The sequence below is a fragment of the Saimiri boliviensis genome, chromosome 17, assembly GCF_048565385.1.
Source record: "Saimiri boliviensis isolate mSaiBol1 chromosome 17, mSaiBol1.pri, whole genome shotgun sequence".
Taxonomy (NCBI): Eukaryota; Metazoa; Chordata; class Mammalia; order Primates; family Cebidae; genus Saimiri; species Saimiri boliviensis.
In genome coordinates this window covers 3,300,851-3,326,321 of record NC_133465.1, presented here as the reverse complement: position 1 = coordinate 3,326,321, position 25,471 = coordinate 3,300,851, and the positions used below count along the sequence as shown (strand labels likewise).

At 41.2% G+C, this 25,471-nt stretch overlaps 2 protein-coding genes across 6 annotated transcripts in view; one reads left to right on the top strand and one right to left on the bottom strand.

Annotated features, from left to right (window-relative positions):
* Positions 1 to 25,471, top strand: part of USP32 (ubiquitin specific peptidase 32) — a 248,004-nt gene that overhangs the window by 4,669 nt on the left and 217,864 nt on the right. The window lies entirely within an intron of this gene.
* Positions 1,570 to 2,227, bottom strand: LOC101035051 (NADH dehydrogenase [ubiquinone] 1 beta subcomplex subunit 11, mitochondrial). The gene has a single exon (XM_003929076.4). The coding sequence runs from the start codon at positions 2,218 to 2,220 to the stop codon at positions 1,759 to 1,761; it is 462 nt and encodes a 153-aa protein (XP_003929125.3). The 5' UTR covers positions 2,221 to 2,227; the 3' UTR covers positions 1,570 to 1,758.

Below are 25,471 nucleotides of genomic sequence, written 5' to 3'. Positions count from 1 at the left end.
TATTCATAGAGGATGGGAATAAAATATTAGAAATTCTGTTTATAGTTCTAACTTGTGTATATTTAATAATGCACATAATACGTTCAAAAGTAGTATATATGCATGTTATTTATAAATGATTAGCTTATGGTATATTAAATGCTGCAGTGCTATAGGACAAAGTGCTATGGAAATAGAGAGTATATAAGTGCCTCTAGCACTGTGCTCATTTTACAATATGTGCTCACTAATTGTGTGTTAAAGAATTTAATTTCCTGGTCACTTATAGGTTATTGTGTTTGCTAGTGGAACAGTTGACAATTCCATTTCTTTTCATCTTGCTTATCCATCAAATCTAAGATACTTTAGAACATTGACTCCCAACTAAGATTTTGTTCACCAATTTCTCAGTATTTATCTTAAAATTTCGTTAGATTTATACTACCTATGATGTGATGTTAACTGGTTTTGCATAGTGTATCATTCTATACATGGAAATTGAATTTCACAGCCAGTACCTTCTGGAATGCAGTATTTATCTCCCTTATTGAAGCGCACTTATTTGCCTTCCTATGAATTTGTAAAATTCACCAGTGAACTTTCTCGCATTAGCTTGGAATTGTCATTTTCGGTTAAGCCTTTCAAAAGTGTCCCTAGCCGGATCTTACTATTTGTAAAGGAGAAAAATGGGGCAGTTTTAAATTAGTCTGCTTATATGTAGTCACCTGAGTGGTTGCAAAGGTGCTGTTTTCACTAATCTCACTGTTTCACTAATTTCATTGTTTTCACCTCACTGATCTTCAGTTCGTAAGTTTCACATGTCACTGACAAATAGGAGCTAAATATATTGATGAACCCGGATTTTGGGCGATGAGCAAAATGAGGTGACGTCACTTGTTGGTTAGTGAGCTCCCCATTTACCAAACTGGACAGCTGCTGTTTGTTTTTTTCTTGTTCATTGTCTCCCTTTGTGCTTAGTGAGACTTTACAGTGACAGCACTCAGGGTTGCCTTCCAGAAAGATGTGTAAGTAAGTTAGAGATGGGATGGTGATGCCCAACCAATAGCCAGCCATATTTTCTCAGGATGAGAAAAGGAAGATTTTTGGCACTTGATTATATGCTTGGATCACAGGAAAAGTTAAGGAAGTGATTATTATTTTTGCTGTCACTATAGAAAAATCTGTTTTTGCAGCACTAGAGTAATGCTGAGAGTTTGAATTAGAAGCTTTAATGTTAAACAGCTGCAGTGGTGGAGGGATTTTTATTTATGAACTAAAAGTTAGTAGTTGGATGGTGTACTGAGAAGATTAAGGTGGGACTGACAGTTCTTTTGATACTGTATCCAGGAAACATGGCTTCTCCTTGAGCTTGTTTATGCTTCTGCTTTTGCTTTTGGGGCCTCATTGTGTTTAAGTTGAGCAATTTCGTGTCTTTTCTGCATTCCAGTAAGTCCTCTCATTTAATAATAAAGAAGTCTTGGAAGTTAGAGGTATGTAGTTAATTATTGACATAAAAGCCTGATAAAAACTAGTTCTTTCTGTTTGTTTCTTTTGTGTTATGTGTGTGAGTTATGCAGCAATAGAAGAGAATTTACTTTTTTTTTTTTTTTTCAGACTTTCAGCCTCTTTATTTATTTTTCCTTTTTTTCCTTTTTTTTTTTTTCTTTCAGGTTCGAGGTCTTTGAATCAGCCTCTTTAATTAGGTACTCTGAGAAGAGGTCAGAATGGCAGGCAGGGGTTGGGGAAGACAGTGCCTCTTGAGCCCCACTCAGCAACTGGTTAGTCATCCTCTGGCAACTGGATCTTGCTAGGGTCGAAGCAATTGGATTCCAAGAGGGGAAGGCCATTGGCCTCTCGGTATTTCACAAGCCTCTCAGCTTCGCGGCGGGACCATTCTTCCATCCTCTTGTCAGGTAGATAGGCAACAAAGGTGCTGCCAAGGACCAGGGCAATGGAGATACCAAAGAAGAAGACAACTCGCATGTTCCAGAGGTCTATAAGGGGGTCCTTGTCAAAACCATGGGAGTCTAGGTTCGTCTCATAAAAGTTATCGTCCTCGGGTTCTGGGTCCTCTTGCCATTCCACAGTCGGTTCCGGGGGCCGCTTTCTCGCCTCAGTGGGTGGGGCGGCCACAGTCCTGGAGAAGGTGGATTCCCAGCGGACGCGGGCGACCGGGAGCCCTCGCGTCGCTGCTGCCGCCCAAAGACGGCGAGCGGTCAAACCTAACAGCCCAGCCGCCATGACAGATGGTGCTCGAGAATTTACTTTTATAGGCAGATCTATCGTAAGACATGTCTATTCTAAGATGTCTAGTATTCAAGGCCTTTCCTTAACACCCCTCTTTATTAGGGATTAGTAATCATTAACATACGACTCTTAAATTTATTTGTATTGACTAGGCATTGTGGTTCATACCTGTAATCTCAGCACTTTGGGAGGATGAGGTGGGCGAATCACCTGAGGTCGGGAGTTTGAGACCAGTCTGACCAACATAGAGAAGCCCTATCTCTATAAAACAAACAATTATTGAAATTTATTTTATTTATTTATTTTTGAGACAGAGTCTCGCTCTGCCACCCGGTTGGAGTGCAGTGGCACAATCTTGGCTCACTGCAACCTCCGCCTCCTGGTTCAAGCGATTCTCTTGCCTCCAACTCCCAAGTAGGTGGGACTACAGGCGTGTGCCACCACACCTGGCTAATTTTTGTATTTTTTAGTAGAGATGGGGTTTCGCCATGTTTTCCAGGCTGGTCTCGAACTTCTGACCTCAAATGATTCTCCTGCCTCCCAAAGTGCTAGAATTACAGGCGTGAGCCACCGTGCCCAGCCAGGCTCTTTGTTTTAGGGAATTCTTTTCTTTTTTTTTGTAGACGGAGTTTTGCTCCTGTTTCCCAGACTGGAGTGCAATGGCGTGATCTTGGCTCATGGCAACCTCTGCCTCCTGGGTTCAAGCAGTTCTGCCTCAGCCTCCTGAGTAGCTGGGATTATAGGGATCTGCCACCATGCTCGGCTAATTTTTGTATTTTTTAGTAGATGGGGTTTCTGCATGTTGGTCAGGCTGGTCTTGAACTCCCTACCTCAGATGATCTGCCTGCCTTGGCCTCCCAAAGTGCTGGGATTACAGGTGTGAGCCACCACACCCTGCCTGGGGAGTTCTTAAGCTCATCACTGTCTTGTGAATAACGTTGAGGAAAACTTTTGAACCTTGCCTATAACATGTTTCTTGGGGTACTAGATAATGGACTGCATTGAAAGCAAAACTGTGCCAAAATGAGATTTTACAGAGAAAGCTTTCCAGTGTCTCTTTCATTTCTATAAAGAAGGTAGGTTGTCCCAGCATCTTACCCTTGTGGCAAAAGCCTTTTAATGTTTGCTATGGTTGCCTTTTGGTAATGACTTGTGAAAGGATCTGGAGAGATTCCATATGGAAAGGATTCTTCTATCAAGATAGGCCTTCTCTAGTCTTTCCCATGACAGCAAATGGCATCACTATTTGCTAAACTGAAAAATTTAGAGACATCCTCAGTTCCTCCCTTTCTCTCACTTTCTGACCATATCTTCTTATTTCCAGTTAGAATCTGTCACCAAGTCCTATTTGGTATTCAATTTAGTCTTTTAGCTTCTGCTTAATTGCCTCCACTCTAGTCCCCGCTGCCACCATCTTTTGCTTCAAGACACTGTGCAGTAGTTTCCTAGTTTCACAGTCAGTGTATTCTTTTTTTTTTTTTTTTTTTTTTTTTTTTTTTGAGACGGAGTTTCGCTCTTGTTACCCAGGCTGGAGTGCAATGGCACGATCTTGGCTCACCGCAACCTCCGCCTCTTGGGTTCAGGCAATTTTCCTGCCTCAGCCTCCTGAGTAGCTGGGATTACAGGCACGCGCCGCCATGCCCAGCTAATTTTTTTGTATTTTTAGTAGAGACGGGGTTTCACCATGTTGACCAGGATGGTCTCGATCTCTTGACCTCGTGATCCACCCACCTCGGCCTCCCAAAGTGCTGGGATTACAGATTTGAGCCACCGCGCCCGGCCAGTGTACTCTTAAAATCCAGATCAGATCTTATTATTCCTTTCTTTAAAGTCTATAATTAATTTTTAAAAATGTAGTCTTTAAAATGGTCTACAGGGCTGTAAGTAATTTGGTTCCTGCTTGAAACTCCAACCTCAACTGTAGTAATTTACTTCTTCCCTCCTATACACTAGCTACACTAGCCATCTTTTTGTTCTTAGAACCTATTCTGGCTTGCAGCCTTTGCATTTGCCACTTTCTCTCCTGCAAAGCCTATTTACAAATTTTTACATGTCTGGATCATTCTCATATCTGATGCCCACAGCTCAGATGGCCTCAAAGAGTCCTTCCTTTATCACCTCATATGAAGTGGTATTTGTCTTTAACTATTGTGCAATATTCTGAACAATTCATATATAGCCTCTATCATAATATGTAATTATCATGTTTATTGTCAGGTCTGTTGCTGAATCCCCAGTGTCAGGATAGGTGCAGTACCTAATGTATTTTAAGTACTCAGTAACTATTGGATATTTGGATGAATGTATAAATGTATAAATAATGGAGAGCTTGCATGTTTATAAGGTCAGGGGTAAAAAATAAAGAGAGGGATTGAGTTTTATTAAATGTATCCACCTCAAACTTTATTTAACTTTCAGCAACTTTTAAAAGTTTTAAATGATAGTTAAAAATAAGCAGTCTTAAATGTAGCATGTAGTTTTGTCTGTTTAGTTCAAATACTTGAAGCTGATAATAAATTCCTGAGAGATTAGTATGGGAGTAAGTACTGTACTTATGAACACTTGAGAATGTCTTTTGGTTATATATAAAATTTAATAGTTTTGTTCATGAAATAATTATTTTTATATGATCTTCATGCACTTTTCATTTATGATGACAGATATTATCCTACTGCCATATATGAAGTTAGAGTTGGAAAGTTATTTGCCTAAAGTGTTAAACAGAGTTAAATAAAATTCAACATTCAGAGCTCTCTCATTAATTCTAAATAATCCAGATGATTTTAAATTAAATTTTATGATTAACTTTTTTTTTTTGGTCTAAGACTTTTTTTCTCTTATATTCCATGGCTAATGCTTCCCCCCTTCTTTTTTGAGTCTTTTGCTTTTTGTTTTTATTACAGTGGTATATGAAGATAGTTTAGAATCAGCTGGTAATACAGGGCTTGTTAATGAAGATAGTACTGTTAGCTGGGCATGGTGGTTCAGGCCTCCTGAATAGTGGAGACTACAGGTATGCACCACCACACCTGGCTAATTTTATTTTTATTTTGCAGAGATGAAGCCTTACTGTGTGGCCCAGGCTGGTTAACAAGCCTGGCCTGGCCTCGGGCCTCAAGCCTCCCAAAGCGTTGGGATCATAGGCGAGAGCCACTGTGCTGCCTGGTGGAGGCATCTGAGAGAACTTGACATCTGGGCTTAGTTTTGACAGATAAGCATCTGGCAAGGCAGGTAGTTCAAGGGGGAAGATACATGCCCGTTTGTTGGTGGGCTTGTATTTCACTGTGCCAGCCTCTGGAAATAAAAATCATACTGGCCCTAATTTCAAGACTTCTCTGTGCAGCAAAACCCTGACAAGATTATTGTAAATAATAATTAAAACCCTGACAAGATTATTATAAATAATTATAATATAATATAATATAATTATAATCTTATATTAATATAATAATTAGATAACATATTATAATATATTAATATTATATACTAATTATAATTATTTATAATAATCCTGTCAGGGTTTTGCTGTACAGAAAAGATGCATAAAATTTAGTCTTAAAAATGAGTTTACCATGCACACATACACACAAAAAAGGTAAATACTGCATTACTCTCTATATATGAGGTTCAAAAATAGGCAAAACTAATTTATGGTGTTAGAATAGTGATGACCTCTAAGGGTTGGTATTGACTGGGAGAGAACAGGAGAGAACCTACTGGGGTGCTGGATGTTCTGTGTCTTGATTTTGCATAGTAATTCCTTGGATGCATGCCTAAAAATTCAGTCAAGCTATATAGTAAGATTTGTGCAGTTTACACCTGTAGTCCCCACTATTCTGAGGCCTGAACCACTTTGTACTATTTTCATAACATTACTATTTTCATAACAAGCCCTGTATTACCATCTGATTTTAAACTATGGTATATACCATTGTGATAAAAACAAAAACCAAAAGACAAAAGAAAGCCAGGGGAGCATTATAATAAGTAATAGGGGAGATAAGAGGGGGAACCTGTGGAGAAGCAGAGCATTTCAAGATCTAGAAAGCAACATGTGCAAGAGCACACAGGGTTCAGGCAGGGACCATATCATAGAAACTACTAGGGCTTGCATAGCTACCTTCCACTGAAGAAGAACACCTGAGTAAAATGACTAGACGTACATTTCAAAGATATTCTATTGGAAATACAAAGAATGAACTGGAGGAGTAGGAGGCAAATAGTTCTAGGGACAGATGAAGACTTTTTTTTTTTTTTTTTTTTTTTTTGAGACAGGGTCTCCCTCTGTCACCCTAGCTGGAGTGCAGTTGTACCATCATTGCTCACTGCAGCCTCTACTTCCTGGGCTTATGTAATCCATCTCAGCCTCCCAAGTATCTGGGACTCCAGATGTGCGCCACCACACCTGGCTAATTTATAACTTTTTTTGTAGTTACGGGAATCTCACTGTTGTTTGCCTGGTGGGTCTCAAATTCCTGGACTTACGCAGTCCTCCATCCTTGACCTTTCAAAGTGCCAGGATTACAGGTGTGGGCTACAGTGCCTGGCCTTATTAAAATGTTGACTTAATAAATGGGGCTACCTAGTACTGTCCTTTCTCCTTTTCTTAAAGGAGAATGCTGACACAATGCAACTAGTAGTAATAATCTGGTAAATTGTGCTTTTTACAGAGTAAATTTAGTTTGTTTCATGACATTTATGCAAATATTCAAATGTTTCAGGAATGTAGACATTTAAAATTTGGGTTATAAATATAATGCCTCCTGGCTTTAAAATTATCTGAATCCGTGAAGCAATGAGTAGTAAATATAAAGGCAAAATGAAACACAGCTTTATATGCAAGGACAAGTACAAATTTCTAATTTGTGTTATAATTTGGGTGCCCACCTAGTTTTGAAGGTGAGCCTTGGTTTAATTGGTTCTGATACATTTCTCTCAAATGGCGAATGCATAGTTGGTAGGTATGAATAGGGGACATTGGAAAGTCATGTCAAAATCTTATGCAATTTTTGGAGCCTTTTTTCTCTCCTGTAATTTATATAATTTGACACCTATTCCTATGTAAAATATTTAACCTCATCTCTACGATAAGCATTATGTGGGCTAATTAGTTCCTCTTCTTATTTCATATTTCTGTGATTTCTCTTATCTGGAATGACTTTTTTTTATGCCACCCAGGCTGGAGTGCAGTGGCACACTCACTGCTCTTGCAGTCTCAATCTGTCAGGCTCAAACAATCCTCCCATTTCAGCTTCCTTAGTAGCTGGGACTGTAGGTGTACGCCACCATGCCCCGCTAATTTTTGTATTTTTTTTTAGAGAACGGGGTTTTGGTGTGTTGCCCAGGCTGGTCTTGAACTCCTGAACTCAAGAGATCCCCCACTTCAGCCTCCCGAAATGCTGGGATTACAGGCATTAGCCACCACATCCAGCATTTTTTTTTTTTTTTTTTTTTTTTTTTTTGCTTTACCTATTATTCCAAGATCAGATGGGATCAGGCATGTTCAGGTTGGTATGGCCATAGATTGCTTTTACCTAGTCTAATGATTTTGTATTGTACAATGTGTTGGAAAGGCAAGATGAAGTTAGATTAGTAAGGGTTCATTCTCATTCAATTCTGTCTATTCTTTTGGACTTCACCTAAATCTTCCCTTCTTTGAAGCTTTCCTGAATTTTTTTTTTTTTTTTTTTTTTTTGAGACGGAGTTTCGCTCTTGTTACCCAGGCTGGAGTGCAATGGCGCGATCTCGGCTCACCGCAACCTCCGCCTCTTGGGCTCAGGCAATTCTCCTGCCTCAGCCTCCTGAGTAGCTGGGATTACAGGCACGTGCCACCATGCCCAGCTAATTTTTTGTATCTTTAGTAGAGACGGGGTTTCACCATGTTGACCAGGATGGTCTCGATCTCTCGACCTCGTGATCCACCCGCCTCAGCCTCCCAAAGTGCTGGGATTACAGGCTTGAGCCACCGCGCCCGGCAGCTTTCCTGAATTTACTTATCTCCTTTGAATTCTTACATTTGGATCCTTTGTATATGAGTATTTTTACATACATATGTACATACATAAAACATATGTTTTATGTATATTAATTTACTCTCACAACTAGATTGAAAGCTGCTTGAAGAGGAACCTTTTTTAAAAACCACATTACACTGTTTTAAGCACAAATAGGTGTTTAGCATATGCTTGATGATTGAGAGAACCATATGGTTGCCGTCATTGGTTTGTCTATAAGATTGTGATACGTTGCTATTTAAAAATCAATAGTTATTTTTTTATTTGGTTTTCTTTTAAGCCATAACTTTTTGCTTTCATTTGTGTGTCTTCTGAATGTTAAGTAACATGTGGCTGACATTTCAAACTCCCAATTTGGAAGTTTATAGCAATGTGACTGAAGTTTATAATTACAGGTCTCAGAGAACTACACTACACAGCAGTTCCCTGTGTGTTAGAAGAATTTATCAGAAGATAGACAATTGTAGGTTGTACTGTAATTTAGAAGAGTTTTGCTCATCTCATGTATTTGTATCAGTTTGAGAATTTGAAAATGCCCCCAAAATGCCTTTTCTTCTCTAGTGCATCTTGTGATCCTGGCAGGGATAAGGTAAACTGAAAGGGTTGACTTTTTCTGTTTATCTTAGTATCCTGAGTCCCTATATATGGAATGTAGTAGATAGTTTGTGCATTTCTCTATGCGAGTGAAGTCAAAATACTACAGGTGGATGTTTCAGCTTTTCAAAGTTTTCACATTTACTAAGTCTTTCACAGTTACCTCCTACTAGTTAAAAAACTGTTGGCCGGGCGCGGTGGCTCAAGCCTGTAATCCCAGCACTTTGGGAGGCTGAGGCGGGTGGATCACGAGGTCAAGAGGTTGAGACCATCCTGGTCAACATGGTGAAACCCCGTCTCTACTAAAAATACAAAAAATTAGCTGGGCGTGGTGGCACGTGCCTATAATCCCAGCTACTCAGGAGGCTGAGGCAGGAGAATTGCCTGAACCCAGGAGGCGGAGGTTGCGGTGAGCTGAGATAGTGCCATTGCACTCGAGCCTGGGTAACAAGAGTGAAACTCCATCTCAAAAAACAAACAAACAAACAAAAAAAACTGTTTGTCTTAATTTGTGCTTGTACTACTTTGACATTTGCATTGCTGTAAAACCCTTACTAAAAGATATATTTTTCTAATATATACCTTTTAGTATATAAAAATATAAAAATATTTTTCTAATATTTTTGCTTTGAGAATGCAAAAAATTATACTAAATTATGATTTCTGGCTGTAATAGGAATATGGCGTAGTCATGATCAGTATTGTATTTTCAACTATGTCTTATTAGGATTATTGTAAAACTTTCAAAATAGTTCATGTGAATTTTTGTCAGATCTTCACAAACTTAGATATGTACATAGCTCTCCCCTACCTTCCCCGACTTTGCTGATTTATTTTATTTTTATTGTAATATATATAACATGTCATTTACCATTTGAACTATTTTAAAAAATGTGCAATTAGTGGCATGAAGTACATTCACACTGTTTTATAACCATCACCACTATCCACTTCCAGAACTTGTTCATCATCCCAAACACAAATTCTGTATCCCTTTTTTCCCCAGCCCCTAGTAACCTCTATTCTACTTTCTGTTTTTATGAATTTGCCTATTCTAGATACTTCATGTAAATAGAATCATACAATTTTTGACCTTTACTGTCTTTCTTCACTTAGGATAATGTTTTCAAGGTTTATCCATGTTGCAGTATGTAATAGAATTTCATTTCTTTTTTTGGCTGGATAATTTGTATATACCACATCTTGTTTGTACATGCATCTGTTGATGGGACATATATGGGTTGTTTCCACCTTCTGAGTATTGTGAATAATGTTGCTATGAACATTGGTGTGCAAATACCTGTTTGAGTCCTGCTTTCAATTCTTTGGAGTATAAACCTAGGAATGGAATTGCTGGGTTATATGGTAATTCTATCTTTAACTTTCTAAACTGGTTTCCACAGCTTCTGTACCATTTTATATTCCCACCAGCAATGCAAAAGTGCTCCTTCTGTTTTCTCCATGTTCTATCCAATACTTGTTATTTTCCATTTTCTTTCCATTAATAACCATCCTAATGGGTATGACATGGTGTCATTATGATTTTGATTTTTAGTTCCCTGATGGCTAGTGCTAATGAGCATCTTTTTATGTGCTGTTGTTCATTTGTTTGTCTTTTTTTGAGAAATATCTATTCAAGTTCTTTGCCCATGATGTGTGCTTTTTTGTTGTTGAGTTGTAGTTCTTTATACATTCTGGATATTATTCTCACATTGGATATATGATTTGCAAATATTTTCTCCCAGTGAGAAAATTTCTGTGAGTTGCAGATATGTTAATATCTATGAGTTGTCTTTTATGGTCTTGACAGGATCTTTTAATGTCCAAAAGTTTTTAATTTTGATGAAATTACATATGTAGTTTTGAACTTAAACAATGTTATGGATTGTGCAGGGGATACAACCACAAAATTCTGATGGCTTTACCCCACAGCTGCAGAAAACCAGAGTAGAAAGAATCCTACCCTCAAAACCCTAAAGACCTTCCCAGATAGAGTCCTCTGAAAATAATTTTCCAAAATATTCACACAGCCTGTGGGTAAATTAAGAGTAAATGATACCTGCAACAGTGCTGCTCGTGATGAAAACACGGAAGAGTCAACTTATTATCAAATCTTAGTTGGAATGGAAAATCAGGAAATGCTTAATAGCAAACATTAATAAACGGTTGGCCTTTATTATTGTAAGCATGTACACAGATGACAGCAGGTAGTCTCTACCATAGGAATGAGAAATGCCTTGTATCTTTATGAATTCTGAAATTTAACCTTTCTTAATCCAATTGCTGTAAGGGCCTAGGGTTTATTTGTTATGTGTGTTATTGGAGTAGAGACTATTTGAAGGTTAAGGGGGTACTTAGTGATGCAAATGGCATTTATATGTTTTTAAATCTTCTTTTCTAGGCACTTTTTAAATGAAATGCTATATTTTTAAACTTTAAAAAAATATTTTTATTATTTATTGTAGAAATGGGGTCTTGCTATGTTACTCAGGCTGGTCTCAAATTCTTGGCCTCAAGATATCCTCCTGCCTTGGCCTAGAGTGCTGGGATTATAGGCATAAACCACTGTGCCTGGCCTGAACTTTTTAAAGACTTTATTTCTGGAGGCAGGTTCTCAAAAGATCTTAATGGGCATATATATAGAGAGAGCAGTAGGTGAGTTTAAGGGGGATGTAAATATTGGCTAAAAGTTTTTTTTTAAGGTATGTAACCTCTCAGATGTAGCCCTTTGCATATCAAAAGTTTATTCTGGCAGTGTTCTTTGTGCATTTTTATTTGATGTTGTCAGCCATTCATCTAATAACTCTTCTGGAAGATTTTATCTCTGGGCAGTGGCATTTTATAACTTCGTATATGGAAGAAAACTTTTATCACAGACTGAGAACTGATATGCCAATGTGTTAGTATGAAAAATGTTTCCCCAAATTCAGACTGGGTGTAGTGGCTCAACCTGTGATCCCAGCATTTTGGGAGGCAGAGGTGGGTGGATCTCTTGAGGTCGGGAGTTTAAGACCAGCCTCACCAACATGGTGAAACCTTGTCTTTACTAAAAATACAAAAATTAGCTGGGCGTGGTGGCAGGCATCTGTAATCTCAGCTACTCAGGAGGCTGAGGCAGGAGAATTGCTTGAACCTGGGAGGTGGAGGTTGCAGTGAGCCAAGATTGAAGTCACTGCACTCCAACTTGGGCAGCAGAGTGAGACTCCATCTCAATTAAAAAGAAAAAGGAAAGAAAAAATTTTCCCCAAATTCGAATGTTGTTTCATTGAGTGGCTTTGTTTGATAATGAATACTTTGATATTGTGTTAAACATTAATGTTTACTGTTACTATTTTAAAAAATAAGCTTCCTTGGGTTGAAGAAACATTAATGTTTAATATTAAGCTATTATTGTAGCTTAGTGTAGTTATAATAAGATACTTTATGGAAGAAGACTTTCTTATCTTAGAAATTGTTACCTTTCATAAAATAAAATATATAATTTTATATAGAAATACATATTATATATAATATAATAATTAGATATAAAAATAAAAAGTCAGATCATAGTTGAGCTAAGTGTCTCAACATTTATAATCCCAGCTCCTTGGGAAGCTTAAAATGGAGGATTTCCTGAGCCCAGAAATTTGAGGTTGCAGTGAGCTATGGTTGTGCCACTGAAGTCCAGTCGGGTTGACAGAGTGAGACCCCGTAAAAACTAAAAAATATTAGGTTACAATTGGCAAAAGACCGGAGTGACAGTGAAAATGCAATGAATATTTTGACTACTGTTACTTGATTTTATACATAGGTAGATAGGAATTTTTCTGTCTTTCCAAATTAATTTAGAAATTAAAGATTTGGCGTCCGGGCACGGTGGCTCAAGCCTGTAATTCCAGCACTTTGGGAGGCCGAGGCGGGTGGATCACGAGGTCAAAAGATCGAGACCATCCTGGTCAACATGGTGAAACCCTGTCTCTACTAAAAAGATCCAAAAAAATTAGCTGGGCATGGTGGCGTGTGCCTATAATCCCAGCTACTCCGGAGGCTGAGGCAGGAGAATTGCCTGAACCCAAGAGGCGGAGGTTGCGGTGAGCCGAGATCGCGCCATTGCACTCCAGCCTGGGTAACAAGAGCGAAACTCCGTCTCAAAAAAAAAAAAAAAAAAAAGAAATTAAAGATTTGGTGAGCATGGTGGTTTATGCCTGTAATCCCAGCTCTTTGAGAGGCCAAGGCGGGCAGATCACCTGAGATCAAGAGTTCGAGACCAGCCTGGCCAACATGGTGAAATCTTGTCTCTACTAAAAATACAAAAAAAAAAAAAAAATAGCTGGGCATGGTGGCATATGCCTGTAGTCCCAGCTACAGAGGGGAGGCTGAGGCAGCAGAATCGCTTGAACCCAGGAGGCAGAAGTTACAGTGAGACAAGACGCACCACTGCACTCTGGGCGACAGAGGGAGACTCCATTTCAAAACAAACAAAATAGATCAGAATTAGTATTTACTTTTTCAATTTTTTTCTTTTTTTTTTTTTTGAGATGGAATTTCTTTCTTATTGTCCAGGCTGGAGTGCAGTGGCACAATCTCGGCTCACTGCAACTTCCACCTTCAAGGTTCAGGCGATTCTCCTGCCTCAGCCTCCTGAGTAGCTGGGATTACTGGCACGTACCACCACACCTGGTTAATTTTTGATATTTTTGGTAGAGACGGAGTTTCATCATGTTGGCCAGGCTTGTCTCCAACTCCTGACCTCAGGTGATCCATTTGCCTTGGCCTCCCAAAATGCTAGGATTACAGACCTGAGCCACTGCGCGCGGCCAATTCCTGGAGTGCAATGGCGCGATCTCAGCTCACTGCAACTTCTGCTTCCTGGGTTCAAACCATTCTCCTGGCTCAGTCTCCAGAATAGCTGGGACTACAGGCACAGGCTGCCATGCCTGGTTAATTTTTTGTATTTTTTAGTAGAGATAGGGTTTTACCATGTTGCCCAGGCTAGTCTTGAACTCCTGAGCTCAGGCAATCCGCCTGCCTCCGTCTCTCAAAGTGCTAGGATTAGAGATGTAAGCACTGTGCCCATTCCACTTTTTTCCTTTTACTTTGTGGTTTGTATGTTATGTCTCACCTCTGATTGACATTGTCAGACTTATTTCTGCAGCTTTCTGCCTGATTGCTTCTACCAGAGTTGATGGTATGAAGGTAATCATAAATATGGCCTTATCCATGGAATCTGCTTACCTCTACTACGTTTAACAGAGAAAGATCGGGCATGGTAGTTCAGGCCTGTAATCCCAGCACTTTGGGAGGATGAAGTGGGCGGATCACTTGAGGTCAGGAGTTTGAGACCAGCCTGGCTAACGTGGTGAAACGCCGTTTCTACTAAAAATACAGAAAATTAGCCGGCTGTGGTGGCACTAATCCCAGCTACTCTTGAGGCTGAGGCAGGAGAATGAATAGCTTGAATCTGGGAGGCGGAGGTTGCAGTGAGCCGAGATCATGCCATTGCACTCCAGCTTGGGCAACAAGAGTAAAACTCCGTCTTAAAAACAAACAAAAAAACACAGAAAAAGGGCCCAGCCCCAGTGGCTCATACCTGTCATCCCAGCACTTTGGGAGGCTGAGGCTAGCCTGGGCAACGTGGCAAAACCCCATCTTTACAAAAAATATAAAAATTAACGGGGGCATGGTGGCTTATGCTTGTGGTCCCAGTTGCTTGGGAGGCTGAAGTGGGAGGATCACTGGAGCCTGGGAGGCAGAGGTGGCAGGGAGCTGAGATCATGCCACTGCCCTCCAGTCTGGGTAATAGAGTGAGACTTTGTCTCAAAAAAAAAAAGAAAAGGAAAGGACTGGGCACCGTGGCTCAGCCTATAATCCCAGCACTTTGGGAGGCCGAGGTGGTTGGATCACGGGGGCAGGAGATCAAGACCATCCTGGCTAACATGGTGAAACCCTGTCTCCACTAAAAATACACAAATTAACTGGGCGTGGTGGTACACACCTGTAGTCTCACCTACTCAGGAGGTTGAGACAGGAGAATCACTTGAAATTGGGAGGCAGAGGTTGCAGTGAGCCGAGATTGCGCCATTGCACTCCAGCCTGGGCAGCAGAGCAAGACTTCATCTCAAAAAACAAACACACACACTAGAAAAAGGAAAAATAAGGCCGGGTGCGGTGGCTCAAGCCTGTAATCCCAGCACTTCGGGAGGCCGAGGCGGGTGGATCACGAGGTCAAGAGATCGAGACCATCCTGGTCAACATGGTGAAACCCTGTCTCTATTAAAAATACAAAAATTAGCTAGGCATGGTGGCGCGTGCCCAGCTACTCAGGAGGCTGAGGCAGGAGAATTGCCTGAACCCAGGAGGCGGAGGTTGCGGTGAGCCGAGATTGCGCCATTGCACTCCAGTCTGGGTAACAAGAGCGAAACTCCGTCTCAAAAAAAAAAAAAAAGAGAAAAAGGAAAAATAGTGTCAACTAAAGAGATAATTTAGTATGTATTATTTATGCACCTTATGGGTGTGCACGTATGATGTGTTGGGTTTTGTAATGAAAATTCTAACATTCTGCCATGTGGTTTATGGTGCAGTGTAAACGTTTAAGTGCTCAATGATAAAGATTAAAATTACTAAGACAGAGAGTAAATCTATATTATATGTAGTCATCTTAATTTGCATAGTAGTATGGGACTGTAAAAATGACCATGCAAGCCGAGGCTATTCAAAGAGATCATAATAATCAGTGGAAAAAAATTACAGTTGGTCTGTGCGACCTTTAAAAATTTTGGTCAAAACATAAAATTCTCTCACAGTTGGTTGTAGATATATATATAGGGTTAAAAGTAGAGTGGTATCCACAGAGAAGGAGGTAGCTTTGTAAACAAAGACAAACAGGAATGTCAACTACCAGCCACCAACAGCACTTTCATAAAACTTATTTAAATATTATAAAAACAATGTAACAGTATTCCTAAGAGATGGAAAATAAAGGGAGAAAATTCCACTAATCATCACCAAACACAGCTAATTATTTGCTCCTACTCTTTTTTCAAATTAATGTTTAGTATTGTTTTGATCATAATGTACATAAAATTTTTTATCTCGCTTTTTCTGAGATGTCTATTTCTTTTTTTTTTTTTTTTTTTGAGACGGAGTTTCACTCTTGTTACCCAGGCTGGAGTGCAATGGCGCGATCTTGGCTCACCGCACCCTCCGCCTCCTGGGTTCAGGCAATTCTCCTGCCTCAGCCTCCTGAGTAGCTGGGATTACAGGCACGCGCCACCATGCCCAGCTAGTTTTTTGTATTTTTAGTAGAGACGGGGTTTCACCATGTTGACCAGGATGGTCTCGATCTCTCGACCTCGTGATCCACCCGCCTCGGCCTCCCAAAGTGCTGGGATTACAGGCTTGAGCCACCGCGCCCGGCCCCCGAGATGTCTGTTTCTATCAGTGTTACACATACATACCTGTGCAGTCATGTGCTGCATAATGATGTTTTGGTTAAGGATGGACTGCTTATACAACTGTGAGTCCATAAGATTATGATGGAGCTGAAAAATTCCTATTGCCTAGTGACATTGTAGCCATTTACTTTTTTTTTGCTTTTTTAAAATGTAGTCATTTACTATACCTTTAATCATTATTTTAGAATATATTCTTTCTATTTATTTAAATAAAAGTTGGCTGAGTGTGTTGGCTCACACCTGCAATCCCAGCATTTTGGGAGGCCAAGGTGGGTGGGTTCCTTGAGCCCAGGAGTTTGAGACCAGCCTGGGCAACATGGCGAAAACCCATCTCTACAAAAAATACAAAAATTAGGTATGTGCTTATGGACCCAGGTACTCAGGAGGCTGAAGTGGGAGGATCACTTGAGCCTAGGAGGTTCAGGCTGATGTGAGCCTTGATCATGCCACTGCATCCATGAAGCCTGGGCCACAGAGTAAGACTGTCTCAAAAAAAACACAAAACTCAACTGTGACAGCCTTAGGCAAGTTCTTTAGGAGGTATTTCAGAAGGCCTTATGTTATAGAAGATGACAGCTCCATATCTGTTACTGCCCCGAAGACTTTCTAGTGGAACAAGATGTGAAGTTGGAAGACAGTGATATTGATGATCTTGATGCTATGTAGGCCTAGGCTAAGATGTGTGTTTATGTCTTTATTTTATTTTTTTTTTTGTTTTTGGAAATGGACTCTCGCTTTGTCCCCGAGGCAGGAGTGCAGTGGTGTGATCTCTGCTCACTGCAACCTCCACCTCCTTGGTTCAAGCGATTCTCCTGCCTCAGCCTCCCAAATAGCTGGTTTTACAGGTGCTTGCCACCACATCCAGCTAATTTTTGTATTTTTAATAGAGATGGGATTTTGCCATGTTGGCCAGGCTGGTCTTGAATTCCTGACCTCAGGTGATATGCCCTCCTTGGCCTCCCAAACTGTATGTCTTCATTTTTAACAAGAAAGCTTAAAAAAGGAAAATAAAATATCAATAGAAAAAACTTACAGAATGAAGACATAAAGAAAAAATATTTTCGGATACCTGTACAATGTGTTTTAAGCCAAGTGGTATTGTGAGAGTCAACAAGTTAAATTTAAAAGTTTATGAGGTAAAAAAGTTGCAGTAAGCTGGTTGGGCATGGTGGTTCAGGCTTATAACCCAACACTGGGAGGAAGAACGGGCAGATCATTTGAGGCCGGGAGTTTGAGACCAGTTTGGCTAACACAGAGAAACCTTGTCTCTCCTAAAATATACAAAAATTAGCTGGTTGTGGTGGTGCATGCCTGTAATCCTAGCTACTCAGGAGGCTGAGGCTGAGGCACGAGAATCGCTTCAACCCAGGAGTTTCAGGTTGCAGTGAGCCAAGTTGTGTCACTGCACTCCAGCCTAGGTGATAGAGCAAGACTTGGTCTCCAAGAAAAAAAAAAAAGGTTATAGTAAGCTAAAATTATAATTTATTATTGAAGAAAAAAGTATTTTATAAATTCAGTGTAGCCAAATTGCAGTGTGTTTATACAGTCTACTGTGGTACTCCATGGTAATGTCCTAGGGCTAGGCCTGCAACATTCGCTCACCACTAAGTCTCTCTCACTGATTCACCCAGAGCAACTTCTCATCCTGCAAGCTCTATTCATAGTAAGTGCCCTACATAGATGTACCTTTAAAAAAAAATTATTTTTGTCTTGAGACAGGGTCTTGCTCAGTCACCTAGGATAGATTGAAATGATGTGATTATGGCTTACTGTAGCCTCGAGCTCCTGGGCTCAAGAGATTCTCTCCCGCTTTACCCTCTAGCGGTTCTCCCACCTTAGCCTGTAGAATAGCTTGGACTACAGGTGCATGCCACGACACCTGGCTAATTTTTTGTTTTTTTTTTTATATTTTGTAGGGACCTCACTATTTTGCCTGGGCTCAAGAGATCCTCTCACCTTGGCCTCCCAAAGTTCTGAGATTACAGGTGTCAGACACCAAGCCCAGCCTAGGTGAACCATTTTTTGGAGACAGGGCCTCGCTCTCTCACCCAGGTTGGAATGGTATGATCATAACTCACTGTAGCCTGGACCTCTTGGTCTTGAGTTATCCTCCTGCCTCAATGTTCAGAGTGCCTTGGAAGTACATGCCACCAAGCCTGGCACTTTTTTTTTTTTTTTTTTGAGACGGAGTTTCACTCTTTTTACCCAGGCTGGAGTGCAATGGCGCGATCTCGGCTCACCGCAACCTCTGCCTCCTGGGTTCAAGCAATTCTCCTGCCTCAGCCTCCTGAGTAGCTGGGATTACAGGCACGTGCCACCATGCTCAGCTAATTTTTGTATTTTTAGTAGAGACGGGGTTTCACCATGTTGACCAGGATGGTCTCGATCTCTCGACCTCGTGATCCACCCGCCTCGGCCTCCCAAAGTGCTGGGATTACAGGCTTGAGCCACCGCACCCGGCCTACTTTTTTTTTTTTTTTAATGTGGAGAACAGGGTCTCACTATGTTACCCAGGCCTCAAACCCCTAGCCTCCAGTGATCTCCCACCTCAGCCTTCCAAAGTGCTGGGATTACAGACGTGAGCCACTATACCTGGACATTTTTTATCTTTTAGACTACATTTTTACGGTACCTTTTCTATGTTTAGATATGTTTAGATACACAAATACTTATTGTGTTACAGTTGCCTCCAATATTCAGTACAGTAATATGCTGTATAGGTTTGTAAGCCTAGAAGTAATAGGCTATCCCATATAGCCTAGGTGTGTAGTAGGCTATACCCTCTAGGTTTGTGTAAGCATTCTGATGTCTGCTTAATGACGAAATCGCCTAACAATACATTCCCGTCATTTGTGATGCATGACTGTAGTTTAAAGTGTTACATAGCTTGAACAGGATTTGTGAAATGAGAAGCAGCTTCCTAATCTTCCTTGGCATTTTCCTTCTCTTAGAGGAGACCACTTTATATTCTTTTAGTTCATCTTTGGTATTTGGTATTGATTTTTCAGTTTTAGGATTATCTGTTGACTTGCCACTTCTGAGCAGGAGAATTTATTTGTCTTTCCCTTCCTTCCTCCATAGACACTTCCCCTTCCCCTCTCCCTCTTACTTCATCCTACCGCAATGATTATATGGTAATTTTAGTTAGGTAACTGTTAAATGTTTACCTTATTATGAGCATATGCATAGGATTCATAGCTCAAGTTAGGTAGTAAGTTTTGATTACTTCTCTAGCACAAGGTTTGTTTTCCTTGGAACTAATGACTGTGATTTTATTTATATTTGTTTGGTATTCTATTCTAAGTATTTATTACTAATTGAACCCTAAATACTGTCACTTACCTAAGCCTCCTTTCAGGACTATCAGTTATTGGCAGTTTCTTCTCCTGTCTCAGGTGGCCTTTTTACTGGTTTCAAACTGGACTCTCTGAACCTGTCCCATAGTTAGAATCCTATGAATATCCTGGAAATTCTCCTGTACTACTTTTGTTGTTGTTGTCTATATTCCCTATCTGCTGCTTTCTGCATTTTATCTCATTCTGGCAGATTATTTCCTCCAAGAACTTTTAGAGAAAGCATTTATGTGAGGTATTTTTCTGAGTTAATTTTAAGTTAGAAATAGTTTTTCTTCAGAGTTTTAAAAAGGTATTGCTTCATTTTTAACCTAGCTTCTCATGTTGCTGTTGAGTTGTCCAGTACCATTCTAATTTTTGTACTGTTACTTGTTTCTGTTTCTAGAAGTTTGTAGATATTCTGAAATTTTACAGTGATGCCCTTAATTAAATTAAATTATTTATTTAGAGACAGGGTCTTGTCTTGTTGTCTAAGCTGGAGTGCAGTGGTGCACTCATGGCTTACCACACCTTCTACCTCCTGGCCCCCTGTGATCCTATCACCTCAGCCTCCTAAGTAGCTGTGACTGCAGGCCTGTGCCACTGTACCCAGCTAATTTTTTGTTTTGTTTTGTTTTGTAGAGATGGGAGTCTCACTGTGTTGCCCAGGCTGGTGTTGAATTCCTGGGTTCAAGGGATCCTCTCACCTCAACCTCTCAAAGTGCTCGGATTACAGCTGGCACCTGGCTTATTATACCCTTTGGTGTGGCTCTATTTTCATCTTTTTCATGTAAAAATGGATTCCTTTAATGTAAGGCCAATGTCCTTCAGTTCTGGGAAATTTTCTTTAGTTATTTAATAATTTTTCTCCTATGTTTTCTTTTTTTCTGAAACTTCTTTTTCTTTTTTTTTTGAGACAGAGTTTCACTCTTGTTACCCAGGCTGGAGTGCAATGGCGCGATCTCAGCTCACCGCAACCTCCGCCTCCTGGGTTCAAGCAATTCTCCTGCCTCAGCCTCCCGAGTAGCTGGGGTTACAGGCACGCGCCACCATGCCCAGCTAATGTTTTGTATTTTTAGTAGAGACAGGGTTTCACCATGTTGACCAGGATGGTCTCGATCTCTTGACCTCGTGATCCACCCGCCTCAGCCTCCCAAAGTGCTGGGATTACAGGCGTGAGCCACCGCGCCCAGCCTCTGAAACTTCTTTATTTGGATGTTGGACTTCCTGGATGGATCTTCCTATTTTTCTCACCTTTTTTTTTCCTTTTGTTAAATATGCTTTTTAGTTTTAAAATTACATATAATAGAGACAGGGTCTTGCTGTGTTGCTCAGGCTGGTTTTGAACTTTTGGTCTCAAGTGATCCTCCCACCTTGGCCACATTTTTTCATCTTTGTTATTTTACTAATTTTTGGGCGATTGCTTCAACCTGATCTTCCAGTCTTTCTACTGATCATTGTTTTTCTGCTCTTATTTTTTGATTTTTAAGAGCTCTTAGCTTTTATACTTTTTTCTTCCTTTCCTTTCTCATTTTCCCTTTTCTTTCACTCTCTCCTTTCCTTTCTCGCTCTTTCTGTTTCTTTCTCTTTTCTCTCACTCATTCTTGCTCTGTCTCTTTTTCTCTCTCTTTCTCTCTTCTTTCTTTCTCCTTCCCTCCCTCCATCCCTTCCTTCCTTCTTTTTTTCCTTCCTCCCTCCCTCCCTCTCTCTCTCTCTCTCTCTCTCTGTGTCTTTCTCTCTCTTCCCTCCTTCCTTCCCTCCCTCCCTCCCTTCCTTCCGTCCATCCGTCCTCCCTCAGTCTTTCTCTGTCTCACACACTGGAGTGCCGTGGTGCAATCTTAGTTTGCTGCAGCCTCCGCCTCCCAGCTCAATTGAGAGTCTCCTGCCTCAGTCTCCCGAGTAGCTGGGACCACAGGTGCGTATCACCATGCTTGACTAATTTTTTTTTAAAGGTTTTTGTAGAGGCCAGGTCTCACCATATTGCCCAAGCTCATCTCAAACTCCTGGGCTCAAGCAGTCTTCCCACCTCAACCTCTGAGAGTGCTGGGATGACAGGAGTGAATCACCGCTCCTGACCACGTTTTTTTCTTTTCTTTTCTTTTCTTTTTTTTTTTTTTAAGGTGGAGTCTTGCTCTGTTGCTCAGGCTGGAGTACAGTGGCATGATCTTGGCTCACTGCAACCTCTGCCTCCCGGGTTCAAGCAATTCTCCTGCCTCAACCTCCTGAAGAGCTGGGATTACAGGTGTGCGCCACCACACCCAGCTAATTTTTGTACTAGTAGAGTTGAGGTTTCACCATATTGGCCAGGCTGCTTTCGAACTCCTGACCTTGTGATCCTCCTGCCTCAGCCTCCCAAAGTGCTGGGATTACAGGCATGAGCCACCGCGCCTGGCCCATATTTTTCTTTATTGAAAATTTACATGTGTTAGTTTTCATGTTAAATTTTACATGTGATAAAATGCATGCATCTTAAGTGTACACTTCAGTGAGTTTTAAAATACACACATTCATGTACCTCACACTCCTGTCAAGATATAGATCTTAAATGGACAGTTTAATGAATTTCGACAGATGCTTTACACTTGTCACCAAATTAAAGATATAGACTGGGCACAGTGGCTCATGCCTGCTGACACCTGTAATCCCAGCATTTCTGGAGGCCGAGGTGGGTGGATCACCTGAGGTCAGAAGTTTGAGACAAGCCTGGCCAACATGAAACTTCATCTCTACTAAAAGTACAAAAATCAGCCAGGCCTGGTGGCGGGTGCCTATAATCCCAGCTGCTTGGGAGGCTGATACAGGGAGAATTGCTTGAACCTGGGAGGCAGAGGTTGCAATGTGTCGAGATCACACCACTGCACTCCAGCCTGGGCCACAGAGCGAGACTCTGTCTCCAATAAAAAAAGAGAAAAGATGTAGAATATTTCTGTCACCCTAAAAAGATCATTGGTGCCTCTTTCCAGTCTGTCCTTCCTACCAACAAGAGGCAACTACTCATTTGATTTCTGTTGCTATCTATTTGTTCTATGTAGTCATACAGTATGTAGCCTTTTATGTCACTCCTTTTTTGCTGAACACAATGAGAGATATAATATTTATCCATGTTGTTGCAGGCTATTTATTATACAGTCATCCATTCTTTTGTTACACATTTGAGTTTATAGTGCTTTTCTGTATTGAATAAAACTGTTATAACATTATTGTACAAGTTTTTCCCGATATGCGGCACATATACAATCTTGCGTCTCCTTGTTTTTTTTGAGACGGAGTTTCGCTCTTGTTACCCAGGCTGGAGTGCAATGGCACGATCTCAGCTCACCGCAACCTCCGCCTCCTGGGTTCACGCAGTTCTCCTGCCTCAGCCTCCTGAGTAGCTGGGATTACAGGCACGCACCACCATGCCCAGATGATGTTTTTGTATTTTTAGTAGAGACGGGGTTTCACCATGTTGACCGGGATGGTCTTGATCTCTTGACCTCGTGATCCACCCGCCTCGGCCTCCCAAAGTGCTGGGATTACAGGCTTGAGCCACTGCGCCTGGCCTTTTTTTTTTTTTTTTTTTTTTTTTAAGACAGAGTCTTGCTTTATCCCCAGGCTGGAGTGCAATGGCACCATCTTGGCTCACTGCAATCTCCACCTCCTAGTCTCAAGCCATTCTCATGCTTCAGCCTCCCAAGTAGCTGGGACTACATACAGGTGCACACCACCATACCCGGCTAATTTTTATATTTTTTACTAGAGTTACGGTTTTGCCTTGTTGGCAAGGCTGGTCCCAGAACTGCTGGCCTCAAGTGATTCATGGACTGTGGCCTCCCAAAGTGCTGGGATTACAGGTGTGAGCCACAATGGCTGGCCTGTGTCTCTTTTTAAAAAAATTTTGGGTGGGCACAGTGGCTCACACCTGTAATCCCAGTGCTTTGGGAGGCTGAGGCGGGCAGATTTCCTGAGGTCAGGAGTTCGAGACCAGCCTGCCCAACATGGCAAAACCTCGTCTCTACTGAAAAATAGAAAAACTTAGACAGGTGTGGTGGTGGGAGCCTGAAATCCCATCTACTCAGTAGGCTGAGGCAGGAGAATTGCTTGAACCCGGGAAGTGGAGGTTGCAGTGAGCTGAGGTCATGCGACTGCGCTCCAGCCTGGGCAACAAGAGTGAAACTCTGTCTCAAAGAAAAAAATTTTTTTTTTTAAGTTTTAATGCCTTTTCAGTGCTAGAACGAAAGTCATGTGTCTCTTAATGGTGAGAATATGTTCTAAGAAATACATCATTGGGTGATTTCATCATTGTGTGAACATCAAGAGTGTGCATGCACACAAACCGAGATGGTACACCCACAACACGCCTAGACTATTGCTCCTATGCTACAAAACTGTACAGTTTGTACTGTAATGAATACTCTAGGCTATTGTAACACAATGGTAAATAGCATGTATCTAAACATACCTAAATATAGAAAAGTACAGTAAAAATACTTACAAAAGATAAATGATACTCTTTTGTGGGGTAGTTCCATGAAAGGAGCTTGCAGGACTGATGCTTCATATTGTCTGTCTTTCATTTTAGCCATCCTGATTGTTGGAAAGTAGTGTCTCAATGTGGACTAATCTGCATTTCCTTGACTAAGTGATGTTGAACACCTTTTATATGTGCATGTTGGCCATTTGTACATCTATTTATTTATTTATTTATTTATTTTTGAGACAGAATCTCTCTCTGTTGCCCATGCTGGAGTGCAGTGGTGCAGTCTTGGCTCCCTGCAACCTCCACCTCCCAGGTTCAAGCAATTCTCCTGCCTCAGTCTCCTGAATAGCTGGGATTATAGCTGTGTGCCACTACACCTGGCTGATTTTTGTATTTTTAGTAGAGACAGGGTTTCACCATATTGGCCAGGCTGGTCTTGAATTCCTGACCTCAGGTGATCCACCCACCTCAGCCTGCCAAAGTGCTGGATTACAGGTGTGAGCCACCATGCCTGGCCTGAATCAAATCCTCCCCTTCCCTCCCCTCCCTTCCCCTTCCCTAATCCCCGCCCCCCCCCTCCCCCCCGCCACCTTTTCTTTCCTTTCTTTTCATAAGACAGGGTCTTGTTCTGTTGCCCAGCTAGAGTTCAGTAGCATGATCAGCATTCACTGCAGCCTCAATCTCCTGGGCTCAAGTGATCCGCCCACCTCAGCCCTCCAGTAGCTGGGATGACAAGTGTGAGCCACCATGTCCGGCCAATTGTTTTTGAGTTTTAGTAGAGATGAGGTCTCATTATTTTGCCCAAGCTAGTGAGCTCAAGCAACCCTCCTGCCTTGACCTCCCAAGGTGCTGGGTTACCAGCGTTAGCTAGTACTCCTGACCTCTGAGTATTTTGTATCCTTAGTTGATTGAATCTCAGAGTATGGAACCCATGGATATGAAGGGGCAACTGTATGTGAGATTCTTTTCAAAAGTAGGCTTAAAATCCTTATAGCAGTGTATTTCTGTTTCTTGGAGAAAAGCAGCATAAAAAAAACTTTATGAGATGATGTCTTGTGTTTCCCAGGATGGTCTCAAGCTCTTGGGCTCAAGTGATCCTCCTGCCTCAGCCTCCTGAGTATCTAGGATTACAGGTCTGCACCACTGCACCTAACTCATTTTAGTTTTAAATGTTCTCATAGTCTGAGAACTATTACTATTGAAAAATGGGGGGCTGGGTACGGTGGCTTACGCCTATAAACCCAGTACTGTAGGAGGCCGAGGTGGGTGAATTATCTGAGGTCAGATATCTGAGTTTGAGATCAGCCTGAGCAATGGAGAAACCCTGTCTCTGCTGTGGCTCACACCTGTAATCCCAGCACTTTGGGAGGCCGAGGCAGGTGGATCACGAGGAGTTCAAGACCAGCCTGGCCA